The following is a 23,715-nucleotide window of genomic DNA, read 5'->3' as shown; positions in this document are numbered from 1 at the left end:
TCACGGACAAGAGCGACTCCTCGAATATTATCATTTATTTATTTATTTATTTATGATTATTATTATTATATTTAACCCTCTTTCTCTCGGTCAACATTCCACTTTGCCAATGTTCTCCCTTTCGTCTTTCTCCTGTGGCGCGCTCTTCTTTTCCTCCCTCGAACCTCCCTACTATGACTTGGACTAAGAATAACCTCAAGGACGCACGCAGCTCACCTTCATGTCAAGTCAAACTTCATATATCACCTATACAAGTGCCTCTTCTTACAAGGCCGGAGGCAACCGCATATTTCTTTCCCTTGCGAGGAAACTAAAACAAAAGCTAATACGCCAATCCCGTCTTTAAATACTGACAGTTGGTTGACGTCCAAGGGGAAAGGAAATAGTAATTACGAGGTCCAACCAATACGTCCGTTTTTAATGCACCTGGATTGGAAGATGTTGAAAAGCGAACCACAAAAGCACATTCATAACCAGATACCAAAGAATTAGAAACCAAGAGTTCTTTTAACGAACAACAAAGTCTTTCCGGGTGTATAAGGAATTTTGAAATGGAATTTAAGGAAAACAAATAGATGATTTTTGTATTGTGTACTATGTATGTGATATGTGTGTGTGGTTGTCTCGTAAATAATCGCCGAAGAAGGGCCCTACAAATGCCGGTTCAATATCGAAATCACTATATTATATTTTGGGAATAACTTACATACACCCAAATATATATATATATATAATATAATATATATATATATATAATATATATATATATTATATGGCACAGCTATGCAACTTCTATCAATAAGAGTGTATCCATCGTGGGAAGTGTCAAGCCGCATGTACCAGCGCCAGTAATCCATGTATGTGTAAGGGATTATGTTCCAACAACCAAGGACACCACTGGCGGTCACCCACCTAAAAGCTTGTCAAACATACCGGAGACAGCATATACAGGAACTTAAACTTCCCAGCCATAGGAGCATGGTCATTATTCAATTTTATCCACGCAGTCAACTTTAATATATCGAAGACGTACGACTCGAACGCACAAGCAGATCTATGCAAAAGGAAGGCAAATTTCGACAAACGGAAGCAGCACAAAGACCTCCCCTCGTTTATTAGTTTGAAAGTCACCTAAAAAAAAATAAAGAAAAAATACAAAAGTCTGAACACTAGAACGGATGGAACTCGACACTTCCTCGATGCATTATACTGACGTTATCCAAGGTCACACAAGTCATGTTAACTATGCAAACATTTCATTGAGTCCACGAGAGCAAACCAACGAGGACGAACAAAAAACAGAACATTCAAGTGGGACCACTTTCCACAAATGTAACAAGCAGGTGTCCTGCCATAGCACCTGCAAAACACAGCTTGCATGTGAAAGAGCTTCATGTGAAAGGAAGAGAGTCTTTTGTGTTCATTGCCAAATGGAAGTCTTGAATGAAGTTGATAGATGCAGCGACGACCAGGTGCTTGGTCAGTTCCTTCACCCACTCAACTACGGTGGAAGATGTGGGCCTGGGATTTTCTCGCTTTGCCTTTTTCCTTCTGGCATAAAACGCAGAGCTCAATCAATCTGTAGTTTACCCACACAACAGCTGCAATCACATTCCCTGGGAGGGAATAAGAACCAATAATGATAGCCTAAAATGGCTACTTTTTCCTTTTCTTCTTCCTCTAATTAGCTCGATACCTTGTACTGGAATTCACGAAAATTGTTATTGTGACGTAAAATTAAATTTCAGGTTTGAACGAGCTCACCTTTATTAGATCACCACCAGTAAGCCGCGTTCCTTTGAAGAGTTGGAAAGACGCTACTCAGAAAAGGAGAATGCAGTCAATGCCGTCATTCTTAACCGCATCATCTGGGATGGGCCAAATGCACAAAAATCACCATGCTAGTCTTGCGCTACCACAGATGCTCGCCCAATATTCTTATACAAATACCTACCTACACATATATAATATATATATATATATATATATATATATATATATATATATATCATATATATATATATATATATCATTAGAAACCTAATAAAAGCAAGCAAAAATGATTTACGTATAATACCTCATTAAATTTATATGATGGATGTCCGATGCTTCAGGGATTCACAGGAACAACGTCACCAGTGATTTTAAATGTAAATACTGCAAAATTTCAATGATGGGTTTTACTGTGGTTTTAAGTAAACCATGAAAAGTTCCAATACAACCAACAGTAACAAACATTTTTAACATATATACTAACATACTTTCCTACAACACGAGTAATATCTCCAAACAGCTCCATTCGCCCCCCCCCCCCCCCCCCCCCCCCCACCCCCCCCCCCCCCCCCCCCCCCCCCCCCCCCCCCCCCCCCCCCCCCCCCCCCGCAATGCCCAACAAACCCACCAAAGGTTACTTTCACACAGAATTCAAGTTGCAACACAAAAACTCTCCAGTCGCTAAAATTCTAAATTATTCCTCTATACAGCACATTATATATATATATATATATAATATATAATATATATAATATATATATATATATTATATATATAATGTATTAACCACCTCTATAGGGCACAAGTTTAAAATTGTCCCTTTCCGGGCAAGGTCAAACAGAACGGAAGAAACGCGCACTTAGACAAAGAAAGGAAATCTGTAGCTCAAGTCACCTTTATGAATTCATGACTGAGCATTCTAACACTACTAATCCCGTAGCCCTCCTTCCGCTTTCTTATTCCGCCATTTCTTCTATCTATATTTTTTAAAGCAGGTCTGCTTCAGTATTAGATTGCTCAAAAACCTAATATATCTGAGACAATTTACTGTTGCTTTTTCAGACACAAACTCAGGGCCTCCTCCTCGGTCATACATTTTTACAATGGAACGGCACTCCTCAATATAGATCCAAGTAATTTTGCCTACATAATGGTATATGTTTCTATTGTTAAAAAGTTATTCTGTTTTTTTTTTGTTTTTTTTTTTCGTCTGTCTATGCTGTGGTGTTTTTGTATGGTAACACTGCGTCCCGGGCTTTAGATAGTTACATTCAGCTTAACAATCAAAACGTTTAAATAATATACCTAATTTCGAATATTAACAATGTAATTCGCATAGTAATTTATTTTAAAACACTTTCGTTAACAAATGTACGCACAGATATCCTTTTATTTACTAAAACTTACAATTAGCGTAACTATCTAAAGCCCGGGACGCAGTGTTACTACACAAAAACACCACAGGCGGATGGACAGATGAAAAAAAAACAGAGTATATAGTGAAAGATATACTTGACTATGGCACTAGGGAGTGTAACATTAAGGCATCTCAACAGAATATGGTTGCTGAAAAAATAAAACAGGGGGGTGGGGGTTATAACATACACCACCGCTTACCGTTATTTTGCTGGGAGGATTAAGATTCCAACATGCTCAGGACCTGGTCACGCTACACCAATGTATACACGACTCGGTATTCCAGTTATGATGAACCAAAAGATTCGATCTCATCTAGGAACCCTCGGCTAATGAGGAGGTCTGGTTTTATTAGAACTTTTTTCAACAGCACCAAGAATGATTAATTAATTAATTAATAATAATAATAATAATAATAATAACTAATAATAATAATAATAATTAGTAATAATAATGGCGCACATTATTTGAAGTATACTATTATTATCCTATACAATTCTTTTGTCCGAAAAGTAAATGATATCCTGGTTAATCACTTGATAATGTGACAGAAATCGAAAAGAAATGAGACTATCAGACCTCCATAAATTCATCCTAAGTTAAGGTACCATACAGGACCATTTAGCTCCTCTTACGCTGCTGGAGGAAACAAGGTCATGCGGTTAGTGGATCGATAGTCCCCCCCCCCCTCTCCCCTTTAAGAATAAACACGCACTCACTTAGGAGAAGGCTATGTTGTCATTATCGCCGACATAAAGGACATCGGATCTCGGGGCGTCGCACGGTTGGTGTAAACAAAATAAAGTTTCCACAGCAACGCCTGAACGACGGCGCTTTGTCAACACTGGCGTCTTTAGAAGACTTCCCGACTTTCTGGTACAAGTGTTTTCTGAATCAGAACTATCAGTACCTCCAGGTCAAAAGGTGACGATCGTTCTTGACGCTTATAAAAGCTCATACAGTGTGCGAGGCGTTAGCATTACTCTCAATTTCATGACTTCTACATTGAGACCACAGAGAGAGAGAGAGGAGAGAGAGAGAGAGAGAGAGAGAGAGAGAGAGAGCGCATATCAAATTCATGTAAAAGTGCAATCTCCCTATGAAAGGACAGTAAAATACGAGACGATGATGATGAGGGAACTACGACCGCCATACCCAGAGAGGAGGAGTACCGAGAAAGGTGAAAGGGAAGAGAAAACCAACACAACCACAATGATATTTCAATCTCTCTTGTTAATCACGGCTTATTAATGACTCACAGTCAGATGAAATGTGCAAGCGTAGTAAAGAGTAAAGGGGCAGAAATTGAAACTGAAATTGAAATTTGTGACAAGTAGTTGAACAACCGGCTGAAACAGATAACGCTATAGGCAACATTAATATCCGATCAGGCATGTATCCACAAAAAAAAAAAAAAATAAAAACATTCTGTATGATAGATTATAATTCGGTGATCTCCGAGATTCTATCACTGCCCTGCTACAGCAACAAAGAACAATAACAATACTAACAAGACAAGAAGAAGCAATACAAACAACACACCATTTCAGAGGTCTGTCTGAGGGGATTCTGTCATTTCCGCAACCAAGACTTTTCTTACACCTCGGATGTCCGTCCGTCCGTCCACGCTCCTGTGCGCTTCCTGTCTGTCATCCTACCTCACACCTCCCGTTCATTGACACATCCTCCCTCATATCCTCACCCTCATTACATGACGAATACAGGTATCTTGAACACTCGTCCATCCCTTTCCTTCCAGTCTGCCATTGCCTATAACTCTTGCCCTTTTTTTCCTTTCCTTCCTTCAAACTCTTATTTCCGTGTCTGTCTCATATTTCCTCTCTGCCATGTCGGCAATCATTTCATCCACCCTTCCTTCAGCTTTCTCCGACCGAATATTCATCTCCTCTTCCATTCCTCTCATTAGCATCTTTCATGATTCATTCTCCTTTCCTTTCGTTAAGTTTCATTTTCCCTCCTTCCCCGGTTCCTTTCTCAACGACTTGACTTCCCTCTCCATGACGCACTTTCTATCTCTGCTTTCATTCGTGCTTCACCTTAGGTGCAACAATACGTGAAGTGTGTCGTATCTCTTTTGGTCCAAAATGACAACAGAAAATAGCAAAATTTACCACAATTTTAAAAATGCATAAGAAATGAAATACAATGACAGGTGTCATCTCCCAACAAAGGTGCGCTGAACTCACTTTTGGAGAAAAAAATAACAAGTTGGTGTTTGCTGGACTGACTATCAAGGAAAATAACAACAATTTTCTTCTCTTTTGCATTGAACGGACATGGGGCGTGGGGGGTGGGGGTGGAAGCGGTCACATAAGAAGGGCTTTCAAACTTTCGTTGTACAAGATTCCAGCCAGTTTCCAATTTCGAAGAAACTGTTGAGATAATCAGAAAATAAATCCACTCTGAATGTAATATAATAATAATAATAATAATAATAATAATAATAATAATAATAATAATAATAATATAGAGACAGAGAAAGCAGAAAGAACAGAGAAGCAGAACAAGCCACTGGCACGAACAAGCCAATGCACTGACAATACATGAGACAGACTAAAGAACTAGCCAGCGATGACAATTGGCATGGCTACAGAGGGAGAGCTAAAGAAGGAAACTGAAGGAATGATAACAGCGGCACAAGATCAGGCCCTAAGAACCAGATATGTTCAAAGTACGATAGACGGAAATAAACATCTCTCCATATGTAGGAAGTGCAATACGAAAAATGAAACCATAAACCACATAGCAAGTGAATGCCCGGCACTTGCACGAACCAGTACAAAAAGAGGCATGATTCAGTGGCAAAGCCCTCCACTGGAGCCTGTGCAAGAAACATCAGACTACCTTGCAGTAATAAGTGGTACGAGCACCAACCTGAGGGAGTGATAGAAAACGATCAGCAAAGATCCTCTGGGACTATGGTATCAGAACGGATAGGGTGATACGTGCAAATAGACCAGACGTGACGTGATTGACAAAGTCAAGAAGAAAGTATCACTCATGATGTCGCATACCATGGGACACCAAGAGTTGAAGAGAAAGAGAGGAAAAAATGGATAAGTATCAAGATCTGAAAATAGAATAAGGATGGATGGGTATGCCAGTGGAAATCGTACCCATAATCATAGGAGCACTAGGCACGATCCCAAGATCCCTGAAAAGGAATCTAGAAAAACTAGAGGCTGAAGTAGCTCCAGGACTCATGCAGAAGAGTGTGATCCTAGAAACGGCACACATAGTAAGAAAAGTGATGGACTCCTAAGGAGGCAGGATGCAACCCGGAACCCCACACTATAAATACCACCCCAGTCGAATTGGAGGACTGTGATAGAGCAAAAAAAAAAAAAAAAAAAAAAAAAAAAAAAAAAAAAAAAAAAAAAAAAAAAAAAAAAAAAAAAAATAATAATAATAATAATAATTGTAGTAGTAGAGAATGCTGGTCGGTCAAAGGCCGAAAGATATTCTATTTTATTTCATGGAAAAATGCCTGACCTCCATCTGACTCACTTGACGAACACTGCAAATGATTGCAAAATCCAAGGGCAAAGTAAGAACAACTTACACTTAAGACATTTAGGGAAAATAATGATTACAAGCAATTCGGTGTTTTTTTTGCCAATGACAAAGAATGGCAAAACTAAAGTTATCCCTGCAAGTCTGCCAGAAACTAGTGATTGGACTGGAGTATAAAATTTAGGCCAAAGGCCAAACGCTGGGATCTATGAGGTCTTTCAGCGCTGACAGGAAAACTGACAGTAAGAGGGTGGGAGGTCAGATGGAAGAGAGAGAGAATACGGAGGTACAGACAGATAAAGGAATGACGGAGGTTGCAGCTAGGGGCCGAAGGAACGCTGGAAAGTACCTTAAGTAATGCCTACGGTGCACCACGTGAGGTGCACTGACGGCAATACCCCCTACGGGGAGTTACTAGTGATTACCTTGAAGAAGCCTTAGGAAACGAACTGATAGCGCAAGATAACTTATACTTGACATAAAAACACAAATGGAAAAATAACCATGCGATACAGGAGTTATAACCCATTTTGTCCGATATGGAACGCATTATTATTATTATTATTATTATTATTATTATTATAGTATTAATGTCATTATTAATTGGACTATGAGTCATATTAACTAACCTGATCCTTTTAACTATTCCTGAGAGAGAGAGAGAGAGAGAGAGAGAGAGAGAGAGAATCATGTTAAGGCATCAAGGACTTTCACAAACGCCTGAGATGGCAGTGACAAGTGGTCTTCATTGTTCGTCAAGTGTCTTCAAACGATCTAAAACGGTGTTGCGTATATATACCAGTGTAGGCTGCGTAGAATCTCTCTCTCTCTCTCTCTCTCTCTCCTCTCTCTCTCTCTCTCTCTCTCTCTCTCGGGAAAGGTTCAATGAGAATATTACTCATAGTCCAATAATAATAATAACTTAACATGTTCTGGCACCAAAAAAATATCTTAAGATGCCCGGCATCCAAAATGTCAAGTGACGGAATTCGAGATCAATCGCTCCACTGAAATGGAGCTATGAAGAAAGAAGTAAATTGCTAACGTTTTTTACTGAAAAAAATCCATTCTAAATTCACCTTTTCAAGTCAATATTTGTCATTTTCTAATCTATTAAGTCTGATTTGTTTCGACAACAAATATCTCCCAATTTTTCCTTTACATACATTGAAGCGTTTTTAAGACATTCGCCCGCACGCGAGCTAGCACACACGTAAGCACATAATCATGCGTACAAGTGCATGCGCACATTATCTATCAGTGAGTACGCTCCAGAACCGGTAGGCGAAAATATAAGGAGGGGGGGTGCCCACGCGCACGAGAGAGAGAGAGAGAGAGAGAGAGAGAGAGAGAGAGAGAGAGAGAGAGAGAGAGAGATTTAGCTTCTCTAAAGATAAAAGAAAGAAAGAAAAAGAAATCGCTTTAAAAGGTCTACCTACACAGAATGTTAGTTTTTCCGTGACATCATTGGCAAACGATAGGGATCTCGAGAGCTTCACTTCAATGTTCCGAGTTACAACTGCTGAAACTTTTCTATCCGCCAGGAGTCCTCTGTAATGTTCCACTGCTGAGAAAGAGTTAAACCATAAATAAGCAATTAGTCTTGGTCGTTATAAAATCAGAGATAAGCAAGTGTATTCAATATCAATAACAATTATGACTCGTGCTCTTACACCACAGAAACTGCTTATTTGATAGATTACGAAGTGAAACAGTTGACAAGATTCAAAATGAAATTATAAAAGGCTAATTCACTGGATACAAAATGCAAAATTATCGCCACATTGAAAGTATGTACAACTACTTAAAAAAAAGTGTGCGCAATCAACCAAACTGAAAACTTAGACATGACTGAGAAACACCACCGCGTAAATAGTAGGTCTTAACCAAGAGTTCTCAACAGTAAATCAATAATTTTTCCCAATACTGACAGAAATGATACAACCACTTACAAGTGACAGACTATAGGAAAAAAAAAAAAACGTTTATGACGTAAGAACAACAGTGAATAATGACTCTTAATTGCGCAAATACTCGTTGCCTTCAGAGCATACACACACACACTCACTCACACACACACACACACACAAACCTTTGACAGGATATAAGACCCGACATAAATATATTTTAAGAGAAACCGTGGAAAAGAGACGACAGAAATGTCATCCCTAAGAAAAGATCGAGGGCAAGGGCCGCCTCAAGATTTCCAAACTACCCAAAGAGAGAAAGAACTGATATACCGCCTCATAAAAAGTTATAGAATTGCATAATACACACTGAAATAAATGAAAAAAAAAAACTATAAAAATATAAAAACACAGCCATACAGACAATACGTCAATTACATGACGGCTTCCTCGGGGCAGAAGAGGGCGTAATGCAAAACTCAGCAAGCAGACAAAACGTTAAGACGATCTAAAGCGTATTGATATAGTCTAAATCTTTATTCCAATGACTTTATTACAACGGGGTACACATACTTTACCTCAATATTCACGATGTAATTGTTCTTAAATTCTAAAAACTCTGCTGAAGCAACCAACCATAAACTTAAAGCAAATGAACATACAAATTTTAAAGATTATAATCACCTATATTTTAAAAACTCGGCTTTTTTTTCAAAATAAGTTTTAGTTACAAGCAGCTACACAGGAAAAAAAATGAAACATCACACTAAATGAAATAAGGTCAAAAAAAGAGGACTGTGTCAACAAAGCAGATACAAAGCCTGGGACCAGACCAGACTGACCCAGTGACCAAAGATCCTTATCACGATATGACGAAGCGAGAGATCCGCCCCGGGAAGGACTGAGGGGTGAGACCCACGAAAAGGGGAAGGACCCCGCGGCGGGGGAAGGCAAAGACACGGCTCACATCTACAAACCTCGCAACAATACAGAGAGAGAGAGAGAGAGAGAGAGAGAGAGAGGAGAGCATAACAATGAAGCCAAGCGAAAGACGGTGCGAGCCCTCCTTGCGACTCTCACAGATCCGAGGTCGTGGAGACCAACATGACGCAAAGCAGGAATAGCTTCCATTACGTGTTCAGTAACCTCCCTCGACCGCAACCTCCGTGATCCCTGTTAACAATCGAAACTTGAAAATGACTCGCAAAAATCACAACACACACTTCATTAGTATCCACAATACCTATATCTCCAGCCAACGTCCATAACTTAAAATCTTCCTGCAACATTCACATTCACATCACGATAATCCAAATACACTAAAAGAAACACCGGTTCAAAAGCATCATTGACACAATGACCTACTTCAAATGAGCTCCAATGATTGGATGACAACCAAAAATCTAAAAAAGGATCCACAGCCACAGTACCACCATCATCAATCATAAAAATAGAGTAATCCTTAAAATCAGAAATTCAGTACTATTATGTACTTTCAACTTCACTAACCCAACTGACACCCACAGCCTCTACAACTTTTTACGATAATGATGACAATCTTAGAACCCTGTCAACCCTAGTCGAAGGTCTCATATGCTCACTAAAAATGAAAAACAATCAACTCTTAAAAACCTTATACCATAAAGTACAGAAAATAACATTTAAAAGACAACAAAAACTCGGAAGAACTGAACTGTTCAGGGCGGGAAGTTGAATGAGAGCTTGTCTTCAGTGCGCTAGAACACGTTTCCAGGAGAATTATTTTTTTCCCAGAAATTCTTATCAACACCTTTATTAATAACTATTAAACTCGTCTTCCAAAGGTAGCAATTACAACACAGGCAGCAACAGACACATGGCAATTCCATTAACCAAGCAAAAGTTCCTGCGTTATTCAGGTAATTGTGAACTAAATGGGCAAAGAATATTTTAGTGACAAAACCTCCGCTTAAATTTCAATAATAGTAACAGCACTGCAAGCTTTTGGTAGAGCCACCTACAACCACCTTCCGTAAAGGGTCCCCTCTCCCCTAGATAGAGTACACGAGTTCCCCCTAAAAGCTCCCAAGAAGTCGAGTGCATGTGTACCCGTGGCGGTCGGTGCAGCTGCACCTGGATCAATGCTCGGCTCTGCCTTCCCCCTTCCCCACCCCTCAACACACTCTACCACCCAGCGCCTACACCCACACCCACATCCCGACACCAATCCCACCCCCCACTCAAAGCGCGCGCTCTCTCTCTCTCTCTCTCTCTCTATAGCTCTTCCCACATCCAAGATACCATCTCTCCATGGCCATCCAACTCCCGTAGAGAGAGAGAGAGAGAGAGAGAGAGAGAGAGAGAGAGAGAGAGAGCCAAGCTGTCTAGTCTCCGAGACCATGCCAACGGAAGTCAGCCATACAGGAAGCAAATACAGCTTGAGATATGATGTATTATAACCTCAGAGAGAGAGAGAGAGAGAGAGAGAGAGAGAGAGAGAGAGAGAGAGAGAGAGAAAATAAACATAAGCCAAAGAAGAGGGGACAACTCAATTGGAAATACCGAACGTAACACAGATGAGACCACGTCAAAGTCTACTCAAATTCGTCTTCCCCGCACCGCCTTAGCAACACACGATCAAAACCTAAGACGACGTCATACAAAGGTCCTTGTAGAAATATGAAAGTTGAAGGCCCAGATTTTTTGTCTCAAATTGTCTTCTCTTCCTTCTCAAACAAAACATGAAGAGCAAAACATGAAGAACAAAGTCGTGGCACTTCATTTCTGATCAGAAACATCGACGTAAATCTAAAAAGCAACGTCTTATTACTTTCTACTGCTGAACGTAAACGAAGTGTTGTCACCGGGACATTTCCACAATCATTATTACCGCACACAACAGCGAATGAACTTGGCCAGAAGGCTTCAAAAACGATTGTGTCATGAATAGAAAAAAAATGTTCTTAGATGAAGAGTCCAAAATGGTCTAAAAAACAAGTGTCATGTCTAGAAAATATTTTTAAGATGAAAGTCTAGACGGCTTCAAAAATGTGTCATGCCCAGAAAAGATTTTTTAAGAATCAAAAACAAAACAAAAACGCCCGCATACAATCAGCATTTCCTGTCCACGAAGTTGGACAGACAAGTATGACGTCTGTTAGACACCAAATTCTCAACTACCCCGAAGAAAATGGAAGAGGGGCGGACTCCTGCAGGTCAGGCCATCCGGACAAAAGCCCTGGCATAGTCGACTATCTTCATCAATGCACGTTGCCGTCTGCACTGGGTTTCTCAATATGGAGTGTGGAAGCAAGGATAGTTCTTCTCCTAACTATTTTCTTCTTAATTTTTCCCTTGCTTGCAATGACACTCACCAACCATGCAATAAGATTGTTTGAAAACGCGTTAGAGAGATGGTGAAAAGGACATACTGTAATTTACAAAGAATGAGAGAAGACGGTAATATACGCAATGACAGCGAAAAAACGAGCTGCACCATGACTAAACGAAGCTGGAACATCGTCCAAGGAGAGAGAGAGAGAGAGAGAGAGAGAGAGAGAGAGAGAGAGAGAGAGAGAGAGAGAGAGAGAGAGAGAGGATTTAACATGTTAACGGCCCACGTTTCATGCAACCAAACAGCTAACATCATTCAACAACATACGTAACTCACAAACATAGACACATACACACTCATAACGCTACAGGACTGAGTCGTGAAAAGCCTGTGGGTTGCCCGTAGCAGGCCATCACTGGGAAGATCAGGATCACAAGTGGCTCAAGCAACGGTATACTCAGCGCGAATCACGAGCCCACAACATCAAGATCACCCATCTCATTCCAAATGAAGGAAAAGGAGCAGTCAAATTTCTGGTCACCCAGTGATATCGCAACCTTTTAAGCGATAGCAAAGGGGATCAATTAAAACTGAAGCCTTGTAAGAGCCAGGGCTAGAAATGCCAGCAGAAAATTCACACACACACACACACACACACAAATGCCCCTGAAAGAAGCAAGACGAAGCAGGGGAGGGCAGGTACGAGGGACAGGAGAGGAAGCAGGAGGTGGCTAGAGCTGATATACTAATCTGCATATCAAATGGGGAAATAACAAGCGTCATGCTTTGGCACAACACGGACCACTGACGTATCCGCATCTCAAATGCGTCATGTAATCGGTACACGTGTACTGAAGTATAAATGGGAAGGGGCCACTGTCCTTCCTTACATAATTGCTTTGGTTTCAAAGCTTCACAGCACAATCTGTAGCCAGATTTGACTAAACAAGCTACGGAATTTTTCAACGTTAAAAAAGAGTAGTCAAAATGCTTCTTCTCATAACTCGTTATTTTCAAAATAACCATTAAAGCATCCATAACAACTAACCAACCATCTATCAACGTGGAAAAAGGCAACCGGGAAGTATGGCTTACAAACAATGAAGCGATTATATCAAAGTAAAGAACACCACTACGCAATAATGCAGTTTAATCGCAGTGGTGGCAGCTGTGCGGATAATAAATCTATTCTAATCGGTAAGAACTTACGTCTGGAACTGGACCATGCGGAAGCCATTCATTACAAGGAGAGGAGTGAGTGAAATAGTAGATTACATCGAAATGGCACCCAACGTTTTTTACATCCCAAGTTTAGCTGGTAATTCTAGACCAAATGCATGCTGACTCTCTCTCTCTCTCTCTCTCTCTCTCTCTCTCTCTCTCTCTCTCTCTCTCTCTCTCTCTCTTGGAATGATAATACAGATGATAAATATAGATGTATAAATACATACATATAGTAAAGCTCACAGATTCATACAGAAAATCATGTAAAAAGTTTGGATCACAGTATGAAAAAGAAGAAGAAGCAGATGAAAAACTAAACATCTCAGCAGAAGTCCAAGAAGCTGATTAAATCAAATTCTCCCGGAAGCTGTGAGAGCGTCTTCCCATGTCTCGGTTAATTACTTAGTCCCTCGCGGCAGGTTGTCAGTTGTCATCAAGGAAGTGACAACTGAAGTCTGACTGAGAACTAGTATTACTTTTGCGTTTTTCTACACCTTCACTGATTTTATGAGTGAAACTGACAAGTCTCAAAAGGAACATTCGACAAATTGGATCTCGCAAAAGTCATGCTTTCATTCTTAGACTTCGCAGTCGAAGCCGAGATGTTATCGGACCTCGAGGAAGGAATGATGAAAATAAGTGTGGTCGTGTCTCAACTTCCACAACGCGCGAGTCTTTCTACTACTGACTTTCCTGGTGCCAGCAATTCATGACGCTGTCTTTTTAAATGACTTTTCCTCCAGTGAAGTGAGTGTCATCGTCTATTTTCGAAAACCTTAAAAACTATCCGAATATCATTCGGATATGTGCGACGCCATCCATAATCCTCAGTCCTTCCCTCACTTAGCTATTCCGGGTATGAAAATAGCTCCACGTATTTCAGCGATGGGACGTAATAATAATACAAATAATGCCAGGGATGAAAGGGATGGCCGGGAGGGAGAAGGGCTGGGTTGGCAGGGGGGCGGGGGGCGGGGAGAAGAAAGAGAGTGTAAGAGGGAGAAAGGGAGCAGCACAACTTCACGCCTTTGTTTCTCGTGACGTGGGCGGAGACATATAATCAAGAATTAACAAGCTTTCCCTTCTTCATTTTTACTTTCTACATTAGGTCTGCTCTCTCTATTTTCTTCCCGGCAACAAAAGGTCGCCGACGGACTGTTCGCAAACCATGTTCTTGACAGAGCTTTCGATATTTCACACTTTAAAAAAAGCTTATTCTTCCCTGAGGAGAAGAAACTGTTAAGACAATTCTTCATGGTTTCGTAATCGAAAATAAAAGACAAAGACAACTCACTTGGTTCCAGGAAGGAGAGAGAGAGAGAGAGAGAGAGAGAGAGAGAGAGAGAGAGAGAGAGAGAGAGAGAGAGAGAGAGAGAGAGAAACTCTTGCTCGTTCGACAGCAGTCTCAAAAAGTACAAACATTAGTGAGATGCTATTTTCTTGAACGTGTCTATCCGATCCTTATATGAGTAGGAAAACCTCTCTCTCAGGCCAGTGAAAGATTGTTTATTTGCCTTTGTCACCAGAGATGGGTTTTCTATGTGGTTTACCTATCGGCAAGAAAGGTGTAGAGGTTAAAGACGAGATTTTACCAATATATTGAGAAAGTACCTTTCGCTATATTTAGTGATCACTTAAAGGCCATTCATTTTGAGGCGAATTCCAAGATAGAGCAGAGAATGGGGCAGCCCCATTGAAATTTTTCCGACCATTTTCATCTCATGCTGGAAGCAAACTGCCGCAGGTTAGGAAATACAGGACAGATTAATTTTCTGTATTGTGACACTATTCAAATTATTATTATTATAATTATTATTTTTGTAACAGGCTGATAGCTGAAATATATAACAATATATGAAAGCCCGTTCATCTTATCCTACCCCGTCGCCTATCTCTCTCTCTCTCTCTCTCTCTCTCTCTCTCTCTCTCTCTCTCTCACCTCTATTTTACAAGGAAAAAAAATATTTTTTTAATGATGTTTCATCATACATTTATTAAAGATATTTTAAAGAGATACTGTGAGGTAAAATGTATGATTCTATGCGTGAAATAAATTAATGTGCGAGTATACCAAACTAAAGCATTTACCATAAATAAACAACAGGCGGCGCTATTCTTTTGTTTACACTCATTGCAAATGGCTTACCGGCTAAACTGCCGACGTATCTTACGCACTTTTTCGTAAGTTTGTGATAACAGAAGTATGCTCGCTGTAATACGGCCGCATTGGACGCAGGGCAGTTTTTTTTTAATACATTTAACAATAAAAAGTGTGTTTAATACGCCGGTAAATACCGGATAGATGTCCGTATATATATATTCTACATTTTGCTTTATTTTTAAAGGTAATTCAGACGTAAACACTTCTCTATTTACAAGTACTGGATTTTTCAAATATCTTTTCGTAAATACTGAATAACTTCATTTCAACTTTATTTCCAGATCCTCTATAAGGAATCGGTGTCCTATATTGTAACTGATTATGTTAACTATACTATCATATCAATGGAAATATAAAATAGATACGGAGAGAGGCAAATGAATGTGCGATAGCAAATGCGTGCGTATACATCAGCTGCATCCGGTCTTGAAACATCAGCTAAATTTCGAATGGAAGTTTGCGGGATATTACAAACGTTGGGTATCATACTCTCTCTCTCTCTCTCTCTCTCTCTCTCTCTCTCTCTCTCTCTCTCTCTTCATTACCCAAGTGCAACCGTAATGTTGCTCACGCGTGCGCGAGACCGAAATTAGAAAGTAGTTTAAAATCGAACGCGCAGTCATGAGGGTTTCGTGGCCGGGTCCTCTCGATGGTAAAAATGATTCAGAATGCAAGACCTACTTTCAACGAAAGGCATTTTAAATTCTGTCAATACCTCTTGTATCCCAATACTCCCGTCATAATACTTTCATAGGAATAAATGATGTCCGAGTGAAAATTTGCTTTCTGAGAAACCAAGAGCTAATCTATACTGCTGTCTTGTTAATAGAACGGAAATTTGTTACAATACCAATTCGAAAAACACATTCAGATATCTGAAGCAACTCTGAAAATCATTTCAGTTGTTTTCTGGACAATACTGGCCGGTCTTGGGAACTTTCTCTCATAACATAGTTCTTCATAACACGGTTCTCATTTTTTAAATACTGGTAAGCCCGAAGAAGAATGGATGAACAATACCAACATAATTTCCACGCAAAAAACAACTTCCGAAATAATAATAATAATAATAATAATAATAATAATAATAATAATAATCATAATAATCATAATAATAATAATAAAACAGCTGCTAGGGAATAACAATATATATATATATATATATATAATATATATATCTATATATATATATATATATATATATATATATAAAATGCAATTTACAAACAACTATCTTCCTAATGGGAGCATTTGACTTCAAGTAATGGAAATAACACACCATTATGCAATACCGCCTTTTGCGGCTTGTCAACCATCTTAAAATTGCCATAACGACCTCAGATGACAGGGAATCAAGTTACAACTTGAGATGTAATGGAGGAGGCTGAGAGACGTTCAGAAGCAACGGGGGTTAGCATAGGCGAACTTGCTTTCATAGATGGTTATATATTTCAATAGTTATATATTCCAACCACCAACCTCTATTACGAAAAAAAAATGTGTCACAATATAGAAAACTAAACTGCAAAACGGGAAAAAAGTTGAATAGTGTCACAATACAGAAAATTTATCTGTCCCGTATTTCCTAGCAAGAGATGAATATGGTTGGAAAAATTTCAATGGGGCTGCCCCATTCTCTGCTCTATCTCGGACTTCGCCTCATAATGAATGGTCTTTAAATGACCACTAAACATAGCGAAAGGTAATTTCTCAATATCTATGCAAAATCTCTCCATTAAACAATATACTTCTCTATGCCGATAGATTAACCACATAGAAAACCCATCTCTGGTAACAAAGGCATATAAACAATCTATCGCTGCCCTGAGAGAGAGAGAGAGAGAGAGAGAGAGAGAGAGAGAGAGAACTCAACAATCAATGATGACTGACATAATTATCATCGCTAGAGATCCTGAGGAGGCACGTGTCAATAGCCTCAGCAAAACCAACCACTCTTTACCTGGCTGACGAGACAGAGAGAGGAGAGAGACACACACATATATATATATATATATATATAAATATATATATATATATATATATTGTTCCAGTTAACAGCAACCACCATATCTTAGAACGTTATATATATATATATATATATATATATATATATATATATATATACTATATATATATATATATATATATATATATATATATATATATATATATAAACAAACACAGTGAATTTTGAATTTTTATCACATCACCGTGACATCTTAATATAACGCTGATGGTGAAAATATGCATGCATGTAATGTCCGCCATGGACGGGCAAACTACTGGACTGAATTGAAAAAGCCAGACCAATTATGTGTAGATTTTATAGGGATGGTTTTAAACTGGGTTACCGTTTTAATCCGGATACCCAACCAAGCTAACTCCTTTATTATTATTATTATTATTATTATTATTATTTGTTGAGTGTGGAAAAAGCTTCATTCATATAGAACTTTTTAACGAGGATTCCAAATATGGTTTTACTTTTCTTCTACGATGAAAAAAATAATATTAGGGGATATTTTTTTTTTACCCGGGGTATGGTTTTTTTTGTCAGTAGACAAAAATAGGAAACCGTTATTCTGATAAAACATTTCAAGAGGATTCCAATTATGCTCTTACGTTTCTTCAACGATGAAAAATAAAGATGATTTTACGGTTCAAACAATGCCAGCCCCCCCCCCCCCCCCATATCGTTGGGTAGAGCGAATTCAGTAGTAAATGACATTTGTGGCTTTATTATATATATACACACGTGTGTGTGTGTTACTCGACTTAGCATTTCACGGACGAGCAGGGCAATGACACATGTTTCGAGGTGTTCTGTAAAGACACCCCAACCCCCCTGGGAGAAAGTGTTTTTCTAAAAAGAATATATATATATATATATCTTATATATATATATATATATATATAATATATAGATATATATAGAATATATATAGATATATAGATATATATAGATATAAATCTGTGACGGTACTTACTTTCTTTGCACAGATCTAAGGTAACGTGTGCCGACACTGGAGGCTATACTTTGGAGAATTAGGTAAAGGGGTTCTGTTAGGATGAGAAATTAATTGATATGTTTCTTTGCATTAAGTTTATTCTTCGTTAGGGGTTCTTACACATGTTTTCCACCTTCTGAGTTACTGGGCTCTTGGACTGATAAAACTTAATTGGCACTTGTTGCAATTACGAGTCTATATGGCACGAGGGAATTTTATGAGTATTGATTGTCACTTTCACTGTCTTTGATTGCTTCGCACACCACACTTTTGCACCTGTTCTTCTTCTGGGGATTCTTCTGTCTTTCTCGTTTCACTGCATGCCACTGCCGTTCTCCCATCAGGCTCCCCGGTTGTTCTCTCTCTTGGCTTCTCTGTTCCCCTTTTTTTCTCTGCTCCCATTTTCTGCCTGCTCTCTCTCTGTCTCGCCTTTTTGTTCAGTTGAAATCTCCTTAGCCCCGCCTTTGGATTTTTGGATTCTGACTGGGTGTGGCATTTTCTGAAAGACTTTTTGTGTGTTAGTGGCTACAGACATTATACAAGACCGCCTTCCTGTCATGTCTTTTACAATGATTCGTAGGCTCTGAATTTGTATAGCCTCCTTCTTCATGTTCCTGGCTTCTTAGGGGCGTATGCCTTGGTAACCTCATAGGTCATTCGTTGATACCCATTTGGGCTGGTCTTATGACCAACAATCATGGCTTTTGATTCGTCGATACTAGAGGCCTACCTTTGGGAGGGTGGAGCTTTTAAGAATTTGGTACTTCCCTCTTTCTAACAACGGGTCATAGAATTCCTTTTAACGTATGCCAGATGGCTCTCTCTGACCTTGTTCACGAAAGGGAACGCCGATTAGTCATAGGCGCTAATGAGAGTAGTTTTCCAATTTCTCGAAGGTGCCTGGGCGATATCCCTCGTCGACTATAATCTCTTGTTGGTCACTAATTCGCTGGTACGGAACAGAGGCTTTTTGGGGGAGATGAAAACCAGATGTCTAATGGCTAAAAGCCTAATGTTTGGAGTAACAAAATCCCTTCACTAAGAAAAATCATTATCGTATTATTAACTTTCCCTTTCTTCCTTATTATCCGTGTGGCCTTTTTCTTAAAGTATTATTAAGTTATTGTCTTTTGGAACGGAATAACGACACTGTGCACACTATTACATATATATATATATATATATAGGTATAGATATATATAGATATATATAGATATATATATATATATATATATATCTATATATATATTATATATATATATATATATATATAGGCCATTTTCTTTTTCACTGTCATCAGATAATTGTCAGTAGGTGTGAAAAGACGTCGTGACGATCCATACAAACATTCATTCATTCATCCAAGCGTGCTTTATCGGGCTGATAAGACACGTGTATTACTCTGACTGGATAACCATATCAATCACGAATGACACGTGTTTTCAACGGAGCGACAGCCTCGACCGCTGGTCAAACCGATTCCTTATAAAAAATCCTCAGTGTCTGAGTTTGTTTGTTTGTTTGTATAGTGTTTTACGTTGCATGGAATCGGTGGTTATTCAGCAGCGGGAGCAACGGCTTTACGTGACTTCCGAAACACGTCGAGAGTGAACTTCCATCACTAGAAATACAAATCTCTAATACCTCAATGGATTGCCCGAGAATCGAACTCGCGGCCACCGAAGTGGCAGGCCAAGACCATACCGATCACGCCACTGAGGCGCTCTTAGCGTCTGTGGCGTCATTCAAATTCATTGAGCAGAGAGAGAATCCTTACAACCAGTTAATCAATCTTGTGAAAGTCAAGATGCGAGTCGGATAAATCCTACTTTTCTGTGTATTTGTAAAGCAAAGTGTAGGGAGAGACCATTGTAGTACTAGTAAATTCTTTTCATAAAACGACAACGTACGTGAGACTTGCTTCAGCTAAAAATTTAAAAAAAGAAAGAAAAAACCGTATACTAATATTAGAGGACTAATATTGCAACAGTAAAGCATCAACGTTTTAGTTAGCTGAAACAAATATAAAATTCCGGTGAAAGTTCTAACCATTAAACCAAAGTTGCAGCCGAGAATGCCATTACTACGTTGCAAATCTGACTTGCATAATTTAATCTTATAAATTCATGAGAAGACTTCAATTCGCGACCACCAATCCACTCTAACGTCATATTCATGGACTGCCAATCGCCTGATTTAAAGGATAAGGTCCACGAAGGCTTGAGAGAGAGAGAGAGAGAGAGAGAGAGAGAGAGAGAGAGAGAGAGAGAGAGAGAGAGAGAGAGAGCTTTCGTATTATACAAAACATGACTACCAGTCCAAGAAAGCACAGCGTATGCACACCGAAATTAATTCGTTTAGCAAACAAAACTACTAAACCTAATGGTGACAACAGCGAAGAATTTAACGAGGGGTTTGTAGTGGTGGGAAAAAAAAAAAAAAAAAACTGCAGAAGCTACGAATAATTATAGCTTTGAACGCAGACTACTCTGTTCAAATATAAAAAATATCATTATATAGAAAATTTTATTGCTGACGTAAATATGAGTTCATCTCGGCGATGTATAAACTACAACTGTCCTATCTCTCATATTACGTTACTTATCACGTAGTGCAACTGAAACCAGCGTCTTTCTAATCCCTCGTAAGGGAGAACAGTGTAGAAGAGGCTTCATATATTTTCTCTCGTGTCATGACTATGCACCGGCTCTCTAATTTATGAGGTCACGGGGACCCTTGAATCAGAAGCAAGGTCGAGTTTCAGCGCTTGGATGTGAAAAGGAGTTGAGGTCGATTTCATTTGTAAAACATTTTCTAAGAAACTAAGCTAAAGATGCAACTACTCAACTAAACTATCCTGAAAGGATCCAGATATCACATGTCCATTCGATAGAGATTAGCGGTCCGTCAAACACTAACGTTTTTCTGTGAATAAACTTACGCTAAGCTATCTTCTGACTTATGAGTGAAAATAAATGCTGTACTCACCTCAGCCCAGAAACAGACGATGAGCGACCCCGCGGTGAGTATAATCGGGTAGAAAGAACTCATAAAAGATGCTGCCAGGGTCAAGTCAGCATTAGCCTGGAAATAATACAAAAGAAGAATAGTTTTACTTTCTAAGTTTTACTAGGATAAAGGTTTAATAGGTGTGAAGGCAACTGACGAATTTGACACCGTATGGAACACGGAGTGACATTGTACACAAAAACTGCTATATCAAAATGCATAATCTTTCTCAATAACAACAGTAGGGTATTTCAACTTACAGGCGACGAGAAATAAGCGCCCCTTAAAGTAGCGGCAATAAAGGTTATGACGTAGAGCAGTTTTTGGTTGGTTACCCTACACGCCCTTCGGAGATTGGGCGTCTTTTGACGGCTGTACTCTGCCCGGATGCATACCACCAGCTGAGCTAAGCTCACGGCCGCAATCAGGTAAAAGACGGTGGCGAAAGATATAAAATATGCCATGTTGGGGTCACGACACGTGTCCCCTTCGTATTGGACCTGTGGAAAGAATAGAGCATTGCATCAGCATTCACTCGAAGACCAGGTAACGTGACAGAATGACACTCATCATAAGCTTGTTCCTTATCCAATTGAACATCTTATGCTATCTGGATAAATATACGAGGAAAATATAAATGTGTCAAACGAGTTTACAACTAATGGTGACCAACAGACGAAGAGTTCTATTTTTATTTAAGCTGCTCAAGTTAAGCTGTCCAATTTTTAAATCTAATATAAAGATGTCAACAAAGACAACTATGAAAAGGATGCTCAATTTCACTCTTCTAAACTTGCACAAACTAAACGGTGAAGATGAAAGGAAAGTTAGACATTTATGTAGGGAAAAAAATCTGTTACTCCTTAACGCTTAAGAGAAAACCCTATTAAGAAAAACTAAAAGTGCTTAAAAATAAAACTAGAATCGCAGCAGAAGAAAAGGCTGCTCGTGATCACTGACTGACTTACGAGGCAAAAACAGGTGCCGTTGAGGCACTCGCCCCTGCCCGAGCAGTTGGCCTGGCAGGTGTAATTGGTCATCCTCCAGTAAATATCTCGGATGGAGGAGTAGAGGGCTTTGCTCAGAGTCTCTCCGGCCAACCTGGCTAAAGAGCTGTTGCCATCATCATCTGTGGACGACGACGAAGCAGCTGGCGTGGACTGAGGAAGGGCTGGGTTGACGGAAGTGAAGAAGGGCAGGGAAGGAGTGCTCGACGGTCCATACTGCAGGCTGTTGGGGGCAGGAAGCACTGACGAAGACGCGGAATGCGCTGACGAAGACGAACCGATGCGGAAGTCCCCGCTGGATCCAGATCCGGTTACCATACCGAAGACTTCGTCACTCCGGCGACGGTCATACACCACCAAACACCGCCTCCACCAACTAGCATGCGAGCAATGCCGACGCTGACGCTGCTCCTGCTGCCACTTCTTCAGATGGCTAACCCGCCGACGTCGCCACCACAGCCGAGATCAACAAATTCATCTGGAACCAAAGAGAAAAGTTTAGATTTCATCGAATTCATCTGGTACCACTGAAAAACATTCATTCGGAATTTAAAATTCATTCGAAAAAATGCAAACATGAAATGCGTCAAGTTGGACAGAAAACCTCGGCAAGACTTCTGCTCTCCACAATGTTGCATTTCCTTGCCTCCCACCATGAATCTAATCACCCGTCGCCAGTCAAAAGTCCCTTCCCAACTCACCAATCCTGTCCAAAACTCCTTCCATTTTGTTTTGCATATTAATTTTTTTAACGAACAGAGAGAGAGAGAGAGAGAGAGAGAGAGAGAGAGAGAGAGAGAGAGAGAGATCAATTTCCCTTTGATCTCTGACTCCTAACTATGACCTCAAGCTCCGAGTCTGCAGTTTGGCCAAATGACTGTGGCACCTCTGCATAGAAAATGTATCTCGTAGTTCGAAAGGTGTGGGCATAGTGAAATTCGGATTTGACCACTGACCTCATCTGAACATCGGCATTTTTATGGATTCTGCACAACAAACAGGAAATTATCTCTAAGTTAAATAAAATTCTGGCCCTTGACTGAGATCTAAGTATGACCTTGATCTCGCTCAGCAGACTCCACTTGTACAGTATGTTTAACAAATGAGATGTAAGTTGAATTCCCATTACCCACTAAACCCCTAAGAGTTCAAACGTTACAGCCTATTTCCTCTCTTGAACATTTTCATAAAAATCCACAAAATACCTTTTGCGTCATCCTGTTCACAAACAGACCAGCCAACTGGCACAAATACGTAAACCCACTTCTCTGGGGAAACCTGACACTGAGGAGTCAAAACATTTCTTTTAAATGGAAGCCTGATAAACTTACAAAAAAAAAAAAAAAAAAAAAAAAAAAAAAAA

General features: G+C 39.6%; 1 protein-coding gene across 6 annotated transcripts in view; it reads right to left on the bottom strand.

Annotated features, from left to right (window-relative positions):
• The window catches only part of LOC135220850 (uncharacterized), a 125,520-nt gene that overhangs the window by 51,366 nt on the left and 50,439 nt on the right, over nucleotides 1–23,715 (bottom strand). For all 6 annotated transcript variants that reach the window (XM_064258410.1, XM_064258416.1, XM_064258415.1 and 3 more), the window contains 3 exons: nucleotides 22,314–22,830; nucleotides 21,606–21,845; nucleotides 21,325–21,420 (listed from right to left, as the gene is read on the bottom strand). In XM_064258410.1, coding sequence (XP_064114480.1) covers nucleotides 21,325–21,420; nucleotides 21,606–21,845; nucleotides 22,314–22,670 — 693 coding nt within the window. In that variant the 5' untranslated portion in view covers nucleotides 22,671–22,830. The remainder of the gene's footprint in view (nucleotides 1–21,324; nucleotides 21,421–21,605; nucleotides 21,846–22,313; nucleotides 22,831–23,715) is intronic.

This window comes from Macrobrachium nipponense, chromosome 2 (assembly GCF_015104395.2).
Source record: "Macrobrachium nipponense isolate FS-2020 chromosome 2, ASM1510439v2, whole genome shotgun sequence".
NCBI lineage: Eukaryota > Metazoa > Arthropoda > Malacostraca > Decapoda > Palaemonidae > Macrobrachium > Macrobrachium nipponense.
Note: the sequence above shows the minus strand (reverse complement) of the source record. Positions and strands in the feature narration are given on the sequence as shown.